A 17479-nucleotide genomic window follows, 5' to 3' on the forward strand; every position below is an offset into this window, starting at 1 on the left:
ATAATGAATCAGTGAAATGAAATGACAGATGCGACGAACAAGAAAAGAAACGACGAAGCAACCTGAGCTTTAGCCCTTCTCGATTTCAGTTCGCTCGTTCTTCTTTTGACGGATTTGAGCATGAGCATGAGCATGAGCATAGATGACCGTACAATTCGTAGTTGCTACTCCGTGATTGACCAGAACAATCGAAATTGCACAAGGAACCAACAAACGGAGCTTGGGATTAACTACCGCTCTCAATGTGCACAGTTCGAGAATTCCAGACTTTATTAGTCAATAACGGCGCCGGCCACGTCCTTACGGTCATCGAGGAAGGAAAGGAATGTTAGTGTGACGTACATTGCTACTAGAGACCGAGATCACCTCATTTTCTCCACGACTGTCACGGGAAGGAGTTTTTGTTAGTGAGGAGGGGGAGAGTCACATGATTTGGATTCACTTTGGTAAGTGATGATTCATGCAACCTTTACTTGAGTCAAAACATTTATTCATTTTGACTAAAATATTACAGATGTCGACACCGAAGATGACGAACCATTCAAATTCTTGTGTAAATGCAAAAAATGAAAGAAAGATATTTATTATCAACTGAATGTGCATTGGAAACTAGCGCCGACACATGACGTGACGAACTTTTCAATATTTGTTAGATAAATACACAAAAACCAGAGCAGAATTTTATACATCCTTTAGCAGTAATTATTATGATAAAATGGAACGAGCTCACCAATAAACATCCTTCGAAGTGTCCACTGCGTATGTGCTGCAGCATCTTCCACTAACTGGCCTCTTCTCCGAAATCACACTGAACCGTTACAACTATACAAGGGTACGACGATGTGTACATTCAAATTGACGACGACGACGACGCGGCCGGTCCGAATGAAAAAAAAGCGGCCTCTTCACTTTGGAGGCAAATCACACTCAGTGTCGCGAAGCATCGCGCTCGTTCTTCTTTTGACGGATTTGCAGACGAACGGACGTGTTCGTTCGGCGCTCCGTCCCGGCGGAGATTTGGCTGACATTTAATCTGGATTCACGACATATACTACTGATTAATATAATATGCAAGGATGTTTTCGATCATCTGGCAATCATTTGACTCATTTGTCTATATCTCAGTTCAGAAGCCCAATATTGAAATGAGGTGTTCGGCAAACTTGTAGATAAGTGTTTTTCCTTCAATTATTACCAAGGACGCCATATCCTTACTTTGATATTTACGGCGTAAAAATGTTAGTACCGTGCCATGTCCTAATACCGTGACCTTAAGGATGCTCTTCACTTCAAAGAGCCCTGTAAAAATCAATAATGTATGTTTCTTGATTTTTCAAACGCTATATTATTGCTTATTGTGTGTATTATGTATTGTGCGTTTAGCACTAAATTGATTTCCGAAAAAACTTCATCGACTTCCGCTGCCTTTCCTATGCGTTAAACATAACGTCGGAAGTAGTGCGCTGTATAGAAAACCAAATTTACTGTACAGCGCACTACTTCCGACGTTATGTTTAACGCATAGGAAAGGCAGCGGAAGTCGATGAAGTTTTTTCGGAAATCAATTTAGTGCTAAACGCACAATATAATAAATATGATTAATGGAATTCCAAATGTTTAATCCATTGCACAGTGGGCAAAATCGACCCAAAAAACGGATCTTTTAACGCCGCTGGTTTCGGTACGTGAAGTTGACCATTTCTGACGTAAAAAAATACGAGAAATCGATTGGTGCTAAATTCATTCACCGCACGGCACGGGAAGTGGTCCATTTTGCCCCATTTTGCCCTTTTTTCATACAATAATAGAATCAAAATGTACTTTCAAACAACAAGCACATCTGTAGATCGTTGAAAATAGCTGCAGATATAATTAGTGGTTCATAGAAATCATAAAAATACAATAAAGATCCTTTCAAGTGCTTATTTTGCCTCATATGCCCCAACAACGGCCGGAAATTCACACTTTTACCACAGACAAACAGACGTAACACTCTGATATTTTGCATCGTACACCGATTTAACGGTCTATTTGAAAATTTGGTAGTTGGCCAACTGACCACCCGTGGCGCTCGCATCGTTTTTGCTCGAGTTTGACGTTTGCCCACTACCGCGACCTAGTTGATGGTCGGCCAAACACAGTCCTTTTAGCATTGGGCGAACATGTTTCCGTGACTATGATTTGATTCGAAAAATGTTCGAAGTGTTACGTCTGTTTGTCTGTGCTTTTACCTAATTATGAATAGATTTTTAATGTTACTGATTTGATGTTGATTTTTTAGGCATAAACAAAAAGCGATAAATCTATTATCACCAGAATCATCTTCGGGAGTTGTCCAATTTGCCCCATTTTGCCCTATTTTCATAGAAGGAGATTTAAAATGTATTTATAAGAAACAGATACTGCTAAGGAACGTTAACATTAGTTTATAGCTAGGTGGTGCGAATAGAAACGGTTTTATTTTTCAAGCTAGCTAACACACACCGACACACTCCCGGCACACAACTTGTAAACACGCACGAGCGTTCAATTTTCTTGCAACCACCTCTCTCAGCGCGGTTGTCAAACACGCCGTCGCGACGCTGTTCGGAAATGGTAAACATGATCAATCCACCATTATTCCGATTTTGTTCTCGTGTTCAAAGTTTATTATTTTCCATTCGCGATGGAAATTTTGATGGATAGTTGTTACAATATTAGCTAAAATAGGCTCAAAACAATGTTTATCCTTCTCCTCGCTTTCCAACGGCTTGGCAGCGGCAAATGAAGATATCGTGACAACAGTTTTGATTATATCCGCAGCACCTAGATAATAATACTTTTCAATCAATCATACAGGTTCAACAAGGCTTAACATAACCTCCATCTTCAATGTTTGGCTCCCGATGTTTGGCTCCCGATGTTTGGCTCCCGATGAGAGAGCATATTGAGTCAGTCCGCGACACTCAGGTTTATAGGTGCAATTGGCAGCTAACAGTAATTATGCGCGTATATGAAAGATCTTTTCCCTATTTTACCCTACATGCCCCAAAACCTGCTGGATAATACCATATTTTGTATGGTTTTGCAATGTCACTGATTGCAAAACATAAATGAGATCATTTTTGAAATATACGAATGCGGTTTATCGATTAATACTAAAATCATTCTCGGAATGGTACAAACAGCTGTCCATTTTACCAAATATACTATATTAACAATATAGGTCACTCTTACGATTTTTTGGCGACTCCTTTTTAGTGAATGTGTCGCCACCAAGCGGCAGAAGAGGTACTACTACACACTCAATGTATGCGCCATCCAAATGACGTTTATTCTGTCAAGCTGTCATTGCATGGTGGGGATGCCCATTTATTCCTAAATAATCGATTAAACAATAATCGATTTTTTTTTCAACTACTCAAATTAGAAAAATAAAATATTTATTTATTAGCTCAACATTTTCTGGCGTGCTAAACCAACTTTATCAGAATCTGAACCTCCTCTTACTATTTATTCTGTTCGCATTTCCACATGTATTTTTAGAACACTCTCTACCGAATTTATAATAAACTAGCTGTCCCCGGCAAACTTTGTCTTGCACACTGTGTTTTTTACCCTTCTTACACCCATAAGAAGGGTATAAATACCGCTTGGAAAACCGACTTTCGATCCGAGGCCCGCAGGGCCGAATCACATATACCAATCAACTCAGCTCGACGAATTGAGCAAATGTCTGTATGTGCGTGTGTGTGTATGTGTGTGTGTGTAAATATGTATGGTACAAAAAAATGTCACTCACGGTTCTCAGCCGTCTGTTGACCGATTTGAGTTCTCTTGGAAGCAAATGAAAGCTACTACATCCTAGTAGAACGCTATTGAATTTTATTTTGATTGGACGTTCGGTTACCGAGATATCTTTCAAAGAGTGCTAGGGAGTAGTACAACTTAATTATCTATCTATCTATCTATCTATCTATCTATCTATCTATCTATCTATCTATCTATCTATCTATCTATATAAAAATGAGTTTGAAATTCCTTTGAGGCAACAAAACTCACGAACGGATAAACCGATCAGCATGACTCTTGCACGGTTCGGTTCGTATTCGCAGTGGCTGTGTTTATATGTACAAAAAGTTATGAAAATCATCTAGAAAAGTAACAAAATTGATAAAGAACTGATTTTTCATGAGCTGGGAAGGAAATCAACGCGACCGAAATTAAATCAATCTAGAGTGCGGTGCTACTTTGAGCTCAACAGTTGTCAAAAAACCACAACCACAAATGGCAATACAAAGTTTGTCGGGACAGCTAGTTTTAGATATTTTTGACAAATTTCTCAGCCGTCTATCAACCGATTTGGGTTCTTAAGGCCCCAAACGAAAGCTACTGCATCCTAGAAGAACGCTTTTGAATTTCATTCCGATTGGACATTTTGTAACCGAGATATCTTTCGAGGAGTACTTTGGAGTAATACAACTTTCATACATACGAATAATACAACAATAATTTTAATGAGTGTAAGAAGGGTTCTGTTCACCATAGGTGGATTAATTCAGATTTTTGTTCTTGAATTTGCGGAGAAATTAGGATCAGAATCAAATTGAAAATGGACGGAAACGACAATTCTCGTCATTTTCTACTAATTATAAGCTAATTTGATAAGACAAATCAAGAATTTAGGCTTGTTGAACAGGTAGATTTAAGGTTAAGAATCGCCACTGAATAAACGGGTGCTGCCTTTATAGCTTAAAGTGCCCAACAAAGGACCCTCTACCTAATTGGTCTCACACCCCAACTTTAACTTATTAAAGCCGAATACTTGAAGTACGACTTGACATGAACTAAAGCACATTGTAAAATGAAAAGAAAACACGAATGAACTAATCCCAGAATCACTTTCTTGAATTTTGCCGTTCTTATTATCATGTATAAAGTTTTATAAAATCTAGCTTGACCTCTACATAGAATTTCTGTGTTCGATGTCACGAAAAGTTTTGATAATAAAACCCACATTCCCATGAAGTCTACGGGTGACTTCCAAATTATATACGTTTCTTTACAAAGATACGTCCAGAAACGACGAAAAAATGCTTTGTCAACGAAAACATGTTCACTTTTTTAACACCAACCTAAAATGGATTATTGAATTAAAAGTAATTGTCCTGGCCAACACTGTAGACACTTTTTTATATGTAGTTCTATGAAAAAAATAATCTGAAAAAAAGTTCAAAGTTGTCAGGGTTTTCTCGTATACTTCTCTGGCCGATTTTTTTATTCTTATTTTTATCAAACTTAAACACTTTGAGTGCAGGCATCGTCGTGAAAGATATAATAACCACCCAAGTAATAGAACTAGCTGAATAACAGTTTCTTAACCCTTGAGCAGTCGCGTCTTTGATTACCTGCAGCGACGCCGCGCTCACGCGTGCATTTTTCATGGTGCGTGTACTCAGTACATGACGCGACCACTCCCGGGTTAAGCTAAAGTTTGCTTAGGAGAAGTTTGTTCCACACTTGTACAACAAAAATGTTTGTTGGGCATTTAACGCGTTATCGAGCTCCACGAGTCTGAAAACCACATATCCGATCCAAATTGCGACATGCAAATATAATTTCTCACGTTTAGTACCTTCCATAGCCCGTAGGGTCTTGCTGCAACGATCGATTTTCCAAACTACCAAGAAATATGATCAATAGTTGAATGATCTCTTGGTAAAGTCCTGGTATGACTAGGAAAAGTACAGTATTTTGAACAACAACAATAGGGTATTTAAACCACCGACGAATTTAAACACTGTCAAAAGTACGACTCCATCAAGGCGCAGCATTGGTAAAGTTAACTTTTTTCACTGCTCCATAGAAATACAAACGAGCCATTTCTGTACAGAAAAGTAAATTCTCTTCCAGATGCGTCTACAACACATTATACGATCAAATAGAGGAGCTTTAATCCGATGAATGTGAGCATGGGCATCAAGAATGATGATATTAAAAGCCATTGTCAAAAGAAAATAACAACCACCAGGGAAAAATATAAGGTAACTTTGAGGATGGAAAATTAAAATTATGATGTTAAACGATTTCGGTGTCGTTACAATGAGGGAGCATTTCAATTCTTCTATACACGGAAAAATATTATAACCCAAAGAATAAGTTTTAAAAACTCAAATTTGGCTAAACTGCTTAAAGTTTTAACTCAAAGTTGGGTTGTTTTCTCCCTCGCCCCACCGCAATGTTGTCGAAAACAAAGAGAGAAGCACCGACGCATCCGCTGCTCTTCCGTGGAAGAAGCCAAATTTGGGTTTTCTTGAATTAACCCAAATTTGCGTCATTTGAGGCCTCTGTTGGGTGAAAATAACTTACCACTGGGCTAATTTTTTTGCCGCTCTCAAACGAGAACTACTCACTGACCACTTTCGCTGTTTAACGCAAATTTGAGTTATTCCACGGAAGACCGGGATTGCGTCAAAACAACTTAAATTTGGGTTGATTTGTAGTTCAGTGTAGATGTATTCCTAGATGTCATTTAATGGAATTTTGTTTTGGTGGCGTATATTTTAAATCGATTAGGGAATCGCGCTACTTGGGCGGTGGCTTCTATATTCGTCTGTTTGCCACTATACTTCAGTCAAATTTGAACCAATTGACACAACTTTTGGAATGTGGTGAGATAGGTATAGTATCTACCCGTGTACAACATTTCAAGTCAATTGGTTCAAAATTGACTGAGTTATAGTGGAAAACAGACGAATATAGAAGCCACCGCCCAAGTGGCGCGATACCCTATATATTAATCGATTATTTGGGAACAAAAAACTTCAACACCCCTAAGATCTTTTTCAAGAAATGTCGCATTGCACGGTAAACTAAAATTGATCAAAATACATTTATTGACTTGTTCTGACAACAGGTGGTGCTGAAATCATTCGATAACGGTGTCTCCATGTCGTTGTATGTAAAAACATGAAGTGACCTATATTGTTAATATAGTATATTTGATTTTACCCCAATTCGCCTTGCTTTTTTATGTAATGAATGATAAGCTAATATATAAAATCATTAAATTAATAAATTAGTTTCCCTCATTTTCATTGGTGCTGAAACTAACGTAAACGAAAATACAGTCATATATACGACTTTTTCTATAATTTTAGCTTCTCATGGGGAATTAGGGTATAAAAAGTATTTTATAAAATGTGCCAAATATAAACAAAACTGATTAAATAGGCCGTCTTAAAGTACCAATATGTATATATTAAAGATGCTACATTTAATCAATTCTGATCATATTTGCCACATATTAAGATTAAGATTAATGCTTATTTTGCCCTCAGTTCCCCACCAAAAGCAAGAATTGGATAAAAAGTCATATATTATAACTGTCCTTTTGATTACATTGGTTTCAGTACCAGAAGTCGATGAATTCGGACGTAAGCAAACACAAGAAATCAATTTATTCATGAGACGACAAAAAATCAGGGCGGATTGGGGTAAAATGGACAGCTGTTTGTACCCTCCCGTGATTCTAATGCTAATCGATAAACCGTATTTGTATGTATCAAAAATGACTTCATGTTGCAACCATGATGTAGAGTGATGTAACAAAACAATACAAAGAATGTTATCATCCAGCAGTTTTTGGGGCATGTAGGGTAAAATAGGGAAAATATCTTTCATATACGAGTATGATTACTGTTAGCTGCTAATTGCACCAAAAACTAATTTTAACGTTCCTTAGCACTATCTGTTTCTTATAAATACGTTTTAAATCTCCTTTTTCTAATAGGGCAAAATGGGGCAAATTGGACAACTCCCGAAGATGATTCTGGTGATAATAGATTTGGCGCTTTTTGTTTATACCAAAAAAATCAACTTCAAATCAGTAACATTAAAAATCCATTCATAATTAGGTAAAAGTGTGAATTTCCAGCAGTTGTGGGGCATATGGGGCAAAATAAGCATTTGAAAGGATCTTTATTGTATTTTTATGATTGTTATGAATCTCTAATTATACCTGCAGCTATTTTCAACGATCTACAATCGTGCTTGTTGTTTAAAAGTACATTTTGAATCTCTTCTTGTATGAAAAAAGGGCAAAATGGGGCAAAATGGACCACTTCCCGTGCCGTGCGGTGAATGAATTTAGCACCAATCGATTTCTCGTATTTTTTTACGTCAGAAACGGTCAACTTCACGTACCGAAACCAGCGGCGTTAAAAGATCCGTTTTTTGGGTCGATTTTGCCCACTGTGCAGCGTTAGACCTTTCCTTGGAATTGTCATAGTCAAAGGTTTTATTGGCGGCAAGCATGGGAAAACTCATTCGCTCACCCGAATGCCGGCGATGCAAACTAGCAAAAAGAACGCCAACAACCCAATACTGAGTGAGAGCACGGCGCACTAAGAACGAACGCAGCACGAACGGCTCGCCACCGACGCCAACGAAGCGAATCAGGAGAGAAACAAATAGAGAGCGAATTGAATCAGCTTGCATCGGTGTATACGAAAAGAACGTTCGCTCTCTCAACTACCGAGTGGCATTCAGCTGATTGAATCAAAACGCACTCACTGATTCAATTCCCAGTACTGAATGCTTCCACTGAACGCTAAATGAACGTTCCAAAACGAATGCTCTCGCACCCGACTCAGAACGCAAACATTCGTTCAATATTGGTTCGTTCGCTTTCGGCACTCAGATTCGGTAGCGATTCATTCGGCCGCCGTTGGTTGCGTCGCCCGGTGCTCGGCGATTAGAAAGAATGGGCAATGAAAGTGGAAAGATTCTGCTTGGCTGGGGGAGAAGCACACTCGCATCAGATTGTGCATGGATGTGAGTGAGGGATACGCAATATTTTAATGATTTTTTTCCCATCCTTGATTGGCGGTCCCTTGATAAATGACATCGAACTCGGTTTCTTCACATTGTCTTCTTAGATCCACGTCCCATGTCATGTATCCGAATTCCGAGTCTAAACACCATCTAGTGCTGTAGGAACATACACGGAGAAAAATCGATGTAGTTTGGAACAAATAAAATCTTGGTTGTTTTTCAAACTAATAAAATGGTTGTTCAAAAATTGTATTTTATAATTTCAAAGTCACATTTTTTGTTGTAAGTGAATATGTCACTTGGTTGTTCCTACCTAAGGACATTATTAGGAAACAACCTTGTTTTTGGTTGTTATCAACTACGTTATTTATTGTTCTTAACAATCATATAGTTTGTTTTTACCAAAAGTTAGGTTGAATAAAATCGACGTGGAGCTGAATATTCAACCTAATATATTAGGTTGATTAAGCCAAGCGGACATGTTAGCAAACTAATATTTTGCTTGTAGCGAAAGTAAACGAGAATTACGTTATCATCAAACTAAATTATTAGGTTATTTTTTGCTTTGTTGCTTTGTTTACCATTCCTGCCTTTTGATTTTTGTGTGGCGCAGTAGTTCATCTTTGAGAAAAGCTGCGAAGTGTTTATTCATCATTTAAATGATTCCCGAATAATTAACGGATTATCCCGAAACATCAGGTGAGTGAAAATAAAATCTGTAATTAACAATAAAATAAGCTCTTATATTAATTACATTTTAGTTTACAATACAACCGGAGTTCTTAAATTCATTCCTGATTCATATCCCGGGACTGGTAAGATTAATGAAAAACTTTACATTTTCGAAACCAGTGCAGTTATTAATCGTTTACAGAAGCGCTCTGCGACAGACCATAAAAAGGACTATGGAAACTCTGACAGTACGGATGGTTCCGGCTCTCCCCAGGTTTGGATTGAAATTTGTCCGGGACTGATCCGAAAATGACCAGAACGGTCAATTTCCGCAGAAGGCATCACTTAGGATAAGTTAAGTTCAAAGTAATACGATCGTAATATATGTACCTCAATCCGTTTAATGATCAATAAATAACAGATAAACTTATTTTTATGATTGAAATTTATTAAACTAATTTGTTTTGGAAAAAATAAGAAGAATAAGAAGGTGGAATAGCCGGTTGCTCTTTTCAAACTAGTATTTTTGTAACAAGAAACTAGTTTTTGGTTGCTCCAATATAATCTGATTTGGTTGTTTCAACCTAAAATCCAGATTCATTGCACAGCTGTCAAAAGAAAGAATTAAAAAATTGGTTGTTTTTAACTAATGCTTTGTTGAGCTTAACTGCCATCGCCCGAAAATTTTAACCTCGTTCTTTAGTTTGTTGTAACCAAGGCGAAAGCTTCAGTTAAACTAATATTTTGTTTGTGCAAATATCAATCTGAAATACTGGTTAAAATTACCTAAGATTTGGTTGTATTTACTAATGTTTTTTCTCCGTGTATGATACCGTTTCTCAGCACCACTTGATCATTCTCTATGTCGGCCGTTGCTGTATAGTCGAACATTAGCCTGTGCATGCCGGCAGGATCGACATACGAATGACACACGGAGAAAAAACATTAGTAAATACAACCAAATCTTAGGTAATTTTAACCAGTATTTCAGATTGATATTTGCACAAACAAAATATTAGTTTAACTGAAGCTTTCGCCTTGGTTACAACAAACTAAAGAACGAGGTTAAAATTTTCGGGCGATGGCAGTTAAGCTCAACAAAGCATTAGTTAAAAACAACCAATTTTTTAATTCTTTCTTTTGACAGCTGTGCAATGAATCTGGATTTTAGGTTGAAACAACCAAATCAGATTATATTGGAGCAACCAAAAACTAGTTTCTTGTTACAAAAATACTAGTTTGAAAAGAGCAACCGGCTATTCCACCTTCTTATTCTTCTTATTTTTTCCAAAACAAATTAGTTTAATAAATTTCAATCATAAAAATAAGTTTATCTGTTATTTATTGATCATTAAACGGATTGAGGTACATATATTACGATCGTATTACTTTGAACTTAACTTATCCTAAGTGATGCCTTCTGCGGAAATTGACCGTTCTGGTCATTTTCGGATCAGTCCCGGACAAATTTCAATCCAAACCTGGGGAGAGCCGGAACCATCCGTACTGTCAGAGTTTCCATAGTCCTTTTTATGGTCTGTCGCAGAGCGCTTCTGTAAACGATTAATAACTGCACTGGTTTCGAAAATGTAAAGTTTTTCATTAATCTTACCAGTCCCGGGATATGAATCAGGAATGAATTTAAGAACTCCGGTTGTATTGTAAACTAAAATGTAATTAATATAAGAGCTTATTTTATTGTTAATTACAGATTTTATTTTCACTCACCTGATGTTTCGGGATAATCCGTTAATTATTCGGGAATCATTTAAATGATGAATAAACACTTCGCAGCTTTTCTCAAAGATGAACTACTGCGCCACACAAAAATCAAAAGGCAGGAATGGTAAACAAAGCAACAAAGCAAAAAATAACCTAATAATTTAGTTTGATGATAACGTAATTCTCGTTTACTTTCGCTACAAGCAAAATATTAGTTTGCTAACATGTCCGCTTGGCTTAATCAACCTAATATATTAGGTTGAATATTCAGCTCCACGTCGATTTTATTCAACCTAACTTTTGGTAAAAACAAACTATATGATTGTTAAGAACAATAAATAACGTAGTTGATAACAACCAAAAACAAGGTTGTTTCCTAATAATGTCCTTAGGTAGGAACAACCAAGTGACATATTCACTTACAACAAAAAATGTGACTTTGAAATTATAAAATACAATTTTTGAACAACCATTTTATTAGTTTGAAAAACAACCAAGATTTTATTTGTTCCAAACTACATCGATTTTTCTCCGTGCACTAATGAGTGGAGCTTTTTTGTCGACCATTCAAAGCTTTTAACAGTGTTTACATTCGATGAGAAAATCTTATTAGAATCGTATGTTTACGATTCCAATAAGATTCCAATAAGATTTTCCCATTGAACCATCATTGACTGAAATTTTATTCAACCGTTATTTTGAAGATAGAATTTTGATTTTTTTTTGTCACGCGAAAATTGATTTTTTCGTTAACCGTGTGTTGGACGTACTTCGAACATATTGCGCTGGATAGAGGGCCAGATCTGCTGTCCAGCGCATTACGTCCGACGTTATGTTTCACATATTCATTTGAAGAAAAAATTATTGTTTTAACCGCGACGACAATAGACTTACGTGAAGGTAGGATTAATCCGTTAAATGAAAAAATAATTGAAGATCAAATTAGATTAGAACTAACAAAATTAGTTAGAAACAGTAACGTTACTGCAAGTATAACAATAGCTGGAAATTCAATCCTTATTAATACATTTTTTCGTGAAAATTAACCCTTATGTGACCGGCAGGGTACTCGGGTACCTTTTTCGATTTTGAATCTCGATATTTAAATTATTATTGAGAATAGGAAGTAGAAACTCTGCTAGATCCAAGAACTCGTAAATATTATCTAATTAATGTATGTATCTATTAATGGGGTTGACCGAATTTTCAAGTGAGGAGGGTCAGGGGAGTGGCTTTTGTTTTTTTTTATTACGTGGAATGCCGCCAAGGTACCCGGGTACCCACGAAACTGAAATGATCATATCTTCGTCAATTTTTCATCGTTTTTTCGAAAGCATGTGCTTATTGAAGATTGAAGCCCACATTGTTGAGCCTGGGATACCGTAAAGTAGCCATGGCCAGCCAGTACCCCCACGGGAAGCCTGATCTGGAATCGCAGCTTCAAAGTCAACACATTTTATGATCCCAGGCTGATCAGACACTATATGCTGAAGCAATTGAGGCAAGATTGATACCGATATTGCTACTAACCTACCGAAAATCCCGAGCATTGTTTTGTATAAAAACATGGGCGAAATCCGGATTTTCACCTACGGTGATCGGACCGGTCCAACCAAATATTATGTTTCCAGTTCAAAACCGAATTAGCGACATTTTTTTTTACTTCCGCTGCTTTTGCCTTGCGTTAAACACTATGTCGGAAGTATGGCGCTGTATAGAGTACCAGGTGTACAATACAGCGCCCCACTTCCGACATTGTGTTTAACGTAAGACAAAAGCAGCGGAAGTAAAAAAAAAAATGTCGCTAATTCGGTTTTGAACTGGAAACATAATATTATCTCGATAGGTAATGAGTTTGTGAGTTGAAGGAGTTGAATGAGCCAAAAAAAAATCGGTGGAAAATTGACGGAGATATGATCATTTCAGTTTCCTGGGTACCCGGGTACCCTATTGACATTCTAAGGGAGTTTTTTTTATTGCTGGCCACACTACGGTTAATGCAAAACTGCAAAGGTGATTTTTTCAACGGTTGGAAGTTAAATTTAATTATTTATTTATTGTAACGACCTCCATCTAACAAAATGTCTTTAATTAATTTATTAATTACTAGCTGTACCCGGCAAACTTTGTCTTGCCTACTGCGTTTTTTGACGTTTCAAGTTTCTAGCCAAGCCCAAGTAGCCGGTGGAAGAGGTATAGAAAATCGATTTTGAAAACTCTCAATTTGTCCATGTTTTAGGCCTCATAAACCTTCCATGGGTGAAAACTAACAGAACAAAACTAAGACGACCAAAATCGGACCTTCCGTTCGCAAGTTATGCGCGGTCTCACGTATGCCACTGCATTTTTATATAGATAGAATATAGATTAAATGGTGTAATTTTCAGATTATATATCTCACAAAACGCAAAAAATTGCAACCTGATTTTTTTAGCAAATACACATTCATACATACTAGGCATACAGGGCATACATTGTTGTACATACTGTCGAACATTTTGAGAGGCACCACCTTTATTAATACACTGAAAAAAGTTTTCACATTGTTTTCATCTGATTTTCAAATGGACTGTTTTCATATGCGTGTCCATTGAATTATATGGAAATATCACATAGATTTTGCGAAGTTATGTGATTTTTCAATAGAAACTATGTGATTTCCTAATGTTTTCCATATACCGCATTAATTTCATGTGATATTTCCGAAGAAATTTTCATCGGTAAACCCAATAACAGTTATATAGCCAAACTAATGGAAATTTTCCATTGGATATGTGATTTATTTTTTCAGTGTACTATTACAAAAGATCAAATATTTCAAAAACACCAAAACATACCTCTTGATGTGTATTTGCTAAAAATTTAAGATTGCGATTTTTGCGATCTGTGAGATATTATAATCTGAAAATTAAAATAACGGTTGAATTGAATTTCAGTCAACGAGGGTTCAATAGGAAAAGCTGTTGTTTACGATTCCAATAAGATTCCAATAAGATTTTCTTATCGAATGTCGAACACTGTTGAAAGCTTTAAATCGACACTGATTTTTCATTAGGGCCTAACTGACATTTTCGAATTCTCTTCATCGATCCTCTCTTTGTGTTATTACAGAATGTATATTGAGTTTTCCAAAGATTTTTTTGGTTGAAATGCGAAGAAGACGACTACATCTTGCTATAGAAACAAAGAGAATAGTGATTTTGTTTGTTTTGATCAAGTTATTAGCGAAAGAGAGAGTCGACGAAGAGAAATCGGTCAAGTCAGTTAGGCCCTTATGAAAAATCATTGTCGAAATGATCGACAAAAAAGCTCCACTCATTAGTGTCATTCGTATGTCGATCCTGCCGGCATGCACAGGCTAATACTTATCTCGTATTCGTAAAAAACCAGTGCTCCTTCCCATGTATACGTAGAGGTTTTGTAAACGCCTCCGTTGCAGGAGCTTCCTTTTAGACTTCCTACGATTAGCGTTTCTCCTCGGGTCGTGCTGTTACGACGGATCTCTCGAATTTTGTTATTCTCTGATAACGAAACTGATCCTAGTATTTGAGCCAGTTTACATTCATCCGGGGTAAATTCTTTGACGATGTATGCGTACCCGTGTTCATAATCCGACGTATGAGAATACATACCACAGTGTCTGATTGAGCGTTTTATTATTACCTTGCATTGGTGTATTTTTACTAAGACCTTAGGGCTGCGTTGAAGGACCTGTATTCTGGTTTCCGTTGTTGTAAGGTTCCTCGCCGGTGGGATACACGATGCTACGTCCATTAGAGAATAGCTAGTGATGTTAATGTCATTATTGGCGCAATCACACGCAATGAGCCCCTTTAGTTCGCTTCCTAATACGTGTGCGAAACACAATATCAGCATAAAAACTGTTATTGTCCATGGTGTGATGTTCAATACGCGGTGTCCGTCGGTTCTTCGGTTTACTTCCTTGAACGTTTTGTTCAATTTATTATCTGTGGTTACCTTCATGTGTTTGGTCGTAGCGGTTAGTCCACAGTGCGCCCATGTACATGGTGCGATTCTCTTTTTTACTTTTCTTCTTGATTTTTTCGATGATTCTGAGTTTTGCGGTCGTCATTCAATGTTGTTATGGATGCGTCAACGTTTTCGGTATCTCTTTTCGTCTTCTTCGTCGCTGATTTTGTTATCGTCGTTGTTTCTTCCGTTTCTATTTCGCTGTGTTCTGTTGTCTGCACCGTCGTTGTCCCCACTGATGTCTCGTTGAACTCTGTCTGCGTCGGCGTTGCCTGCACTATTGAAGATGCGCTGGATCCCGAAGTCTGCGTCGTCGTGGCCGCTGCTGCTACTTTGTTGAACTCCATCTGCTTCGTTGTTGCCTGCACCGCTGATGGTGCACTGGATTCCGAGGTATGCGTCGTCGTTGCCTCTGCTGCTGCTTTGTTGGACTCCGTCTGCTTCGTTGTTACCTGCACCGCTGATGGTGCACTGGATTCCGAGGTATGCGTCGTCGTTGTCGTGGTCGGTGTTTGCATTTTCGTTTCATCGCGGTTGTAGACATCAAGCACTGCGACGCTAGTGGCGGCTCGATGGTAGATTCCGTTCGAAGTCTTAATCTTTACCGACCTCACTTGCTTGTCTCTTGCTTCCATTATCTCGATTACTCGTCCTTTCAGCCACTGACCCCGTTCATTGTCGTTATCTGCTATGACTACGATGTCGTTGACTCGTATTGGTTCAACCTTTTTGTTCCATTTAGGGCGTTGAGCTATAAGCGGTAGATATTCGTTATGCCATCGCCTCCAGAAGTATTTACCGTAATGTATAGCGAGTCTCCAGTGTTTTCTTTCCAAATCGTTGGTCTTAAAGGAGAATGGTAATGCGAATCTCCCTGATCGACCAATTAGTATGTGGAAGGGAGTTATTACCTCGTCGTCCTCACTGTCTAATGGTATATTCGTTAGTGGGCGAGAATTTAAGAAGTATTCTGCTTGTATCAAGGCTCCTCGTAGTACTTCCGCAGTAGGAGGTGATCGGTTTTGCCGTGATCCAATCATTTCCTTCAGATTATCTTTGATGATCCGAATTAATCTTTCCCAAGCTCCTCCGAAGTGTGGAGCTCTTGGTGGATTGAAGTGCCATGATAGTTCTAACTTGATGGCTTGCCCGCTTGTCATTTTCTTATTCACTTCTTCGAGTAGCTCTCGTAGTTCTCTTTCTGCTCCGACAAAATTTGTTCCATTGTCGCTATAAAGATGTGACACCTTTCCTCTGCGGTTTTGGAGGTTCATGAAGCACAACAAAAAGGCGTCGGTATCGAGCTTAGCTGCTAGCTCAATATGGACGGCTCTTGTTGACATGCAGGTAAATATTGCACCCCATCGTTTTTCCCTTGATCGGTTTACCGCTACTTCGAAAGGGCCAAAGTAGTCTACTCCCGTATGGGTGAAAGGGTATATGAACGAGTCTGTTCGACACGATGGTAGGGCAGCCATCATTGGGGCCTTTGCGTTGATACAGTGTTGGCAGCGCGCTTTTACATATTGAAGTGCCGCGCTTAGACCGATTATGAAGTACTTTTGCTGTAGAGCCGCTTGTACTGCCTTGTCAGCATGGTGGTTGAACATTTCATGATACCACTTCACGATGAGGTTAGTGATATGGTGTCCCTTTGGTAAGATGATCGGTTTCCTTGTTGCCTTGGGAATATTTTCAGCGTATACCAGTCTACTATGGGAACGCATTATCCCTTGATCGTCGAGCTCGGGGTTCAGTTTAGAGAGCGGCCCAATCGTAGTTAATTCCTGGTTCTCTTCTAAATCCTTCACCTCGTCCGGGTAAATGTCTCGCTGGGCCTTCTTGTATAATATGTTTTCAGCCTTAATTCTTTCGGTCATGGTGAAAGCAGCGGCGTCATGGTCGCATTTTTTTCCGCAGTCAAGTTCGCAGATTGTGAACAATCCTCGGTACTCACTTTACGTAATTTATGTTTAGTCCCTTACTGTCAGAGCTGTCAGATCAGTGTAACACGCTAAATAAAATTTACACAAAAGGCAATTTACACGGAAAAAAATACACGGTTATGAATATTTATTGGGTACCGGACTGGTCACCGAAAATTTGATCGTTTCTTTGGTACATAGAGGTCTTGAAATTAGTCTATGGTGAAAGCCTTTGTGAAGTTGGCTCGGTTTATTCCGAATTGAATAATTTTGAGTATCATACAGATACAGAATAAAAGTTTCCACCAACATGAGAATCTTTCTTCTTGTACACAGTCCTCTTGCTGGCTATGAAT

At 38.1% G+C, this 17479-nt stretch overlaps 1 protein-coding gene and 2 long non-coding RNA genes across 3 annotated transcripts in view; 1 reads left to right on the forward strand and 2 right to left on the reverse strand.

Annotated features, from left to right (window-relative positions):
- Positions 1-17479, reverse strand: part of LOC134288463 (uncharacterized) — an 85434-nt gene that overhangs the window by 51576 nt on the left and 16379 nt on the right. The window lies entirely within an intron of this gene.
- Positions 7-752, forward strand: LOC134287317 (uncharacterized). Its single transcript, XR_009997214.1, has 2 exons — positions 7-446; positions 515-752. It is a non-coding gene; the product is annotated as an uncharacterized LOC134287317 (long non-coding RNA).
- Positions 15094-16684, reverse strand: LOC134287318 (uncharacterized). Its single transcript, XM_062848964.1, has 2 exons — positions 15651-16684; positions 15094-15560 (listed from the first exon to the last, which is right to left on the reverse strand). Exons 1-2 carry the CDS (start codon positions 16677-16679, stop codon positions 15252-15254), a joined length of 1338 nt encoding a protein of 445 aa, XP_062704948.1. The 5' UTR covers positions 16680-16684; the 3' UTR covers positions 15094-15251.

The sequence above is a fragment of the Aedes albopictus genome, chromosome 2, assembly GCF_035046485.1.
Source record: "Aedes albopictus strain Foshan chromosome 2, AalbF5, whole genome shotgun sequence".
Classification (NCBI taxonomy): domain Eukaryota; kingdom Metazoa; phylum Arthropoda; class Insecta; order Diptera; family Culicidae; genus Aedes; species Aedes albopictus.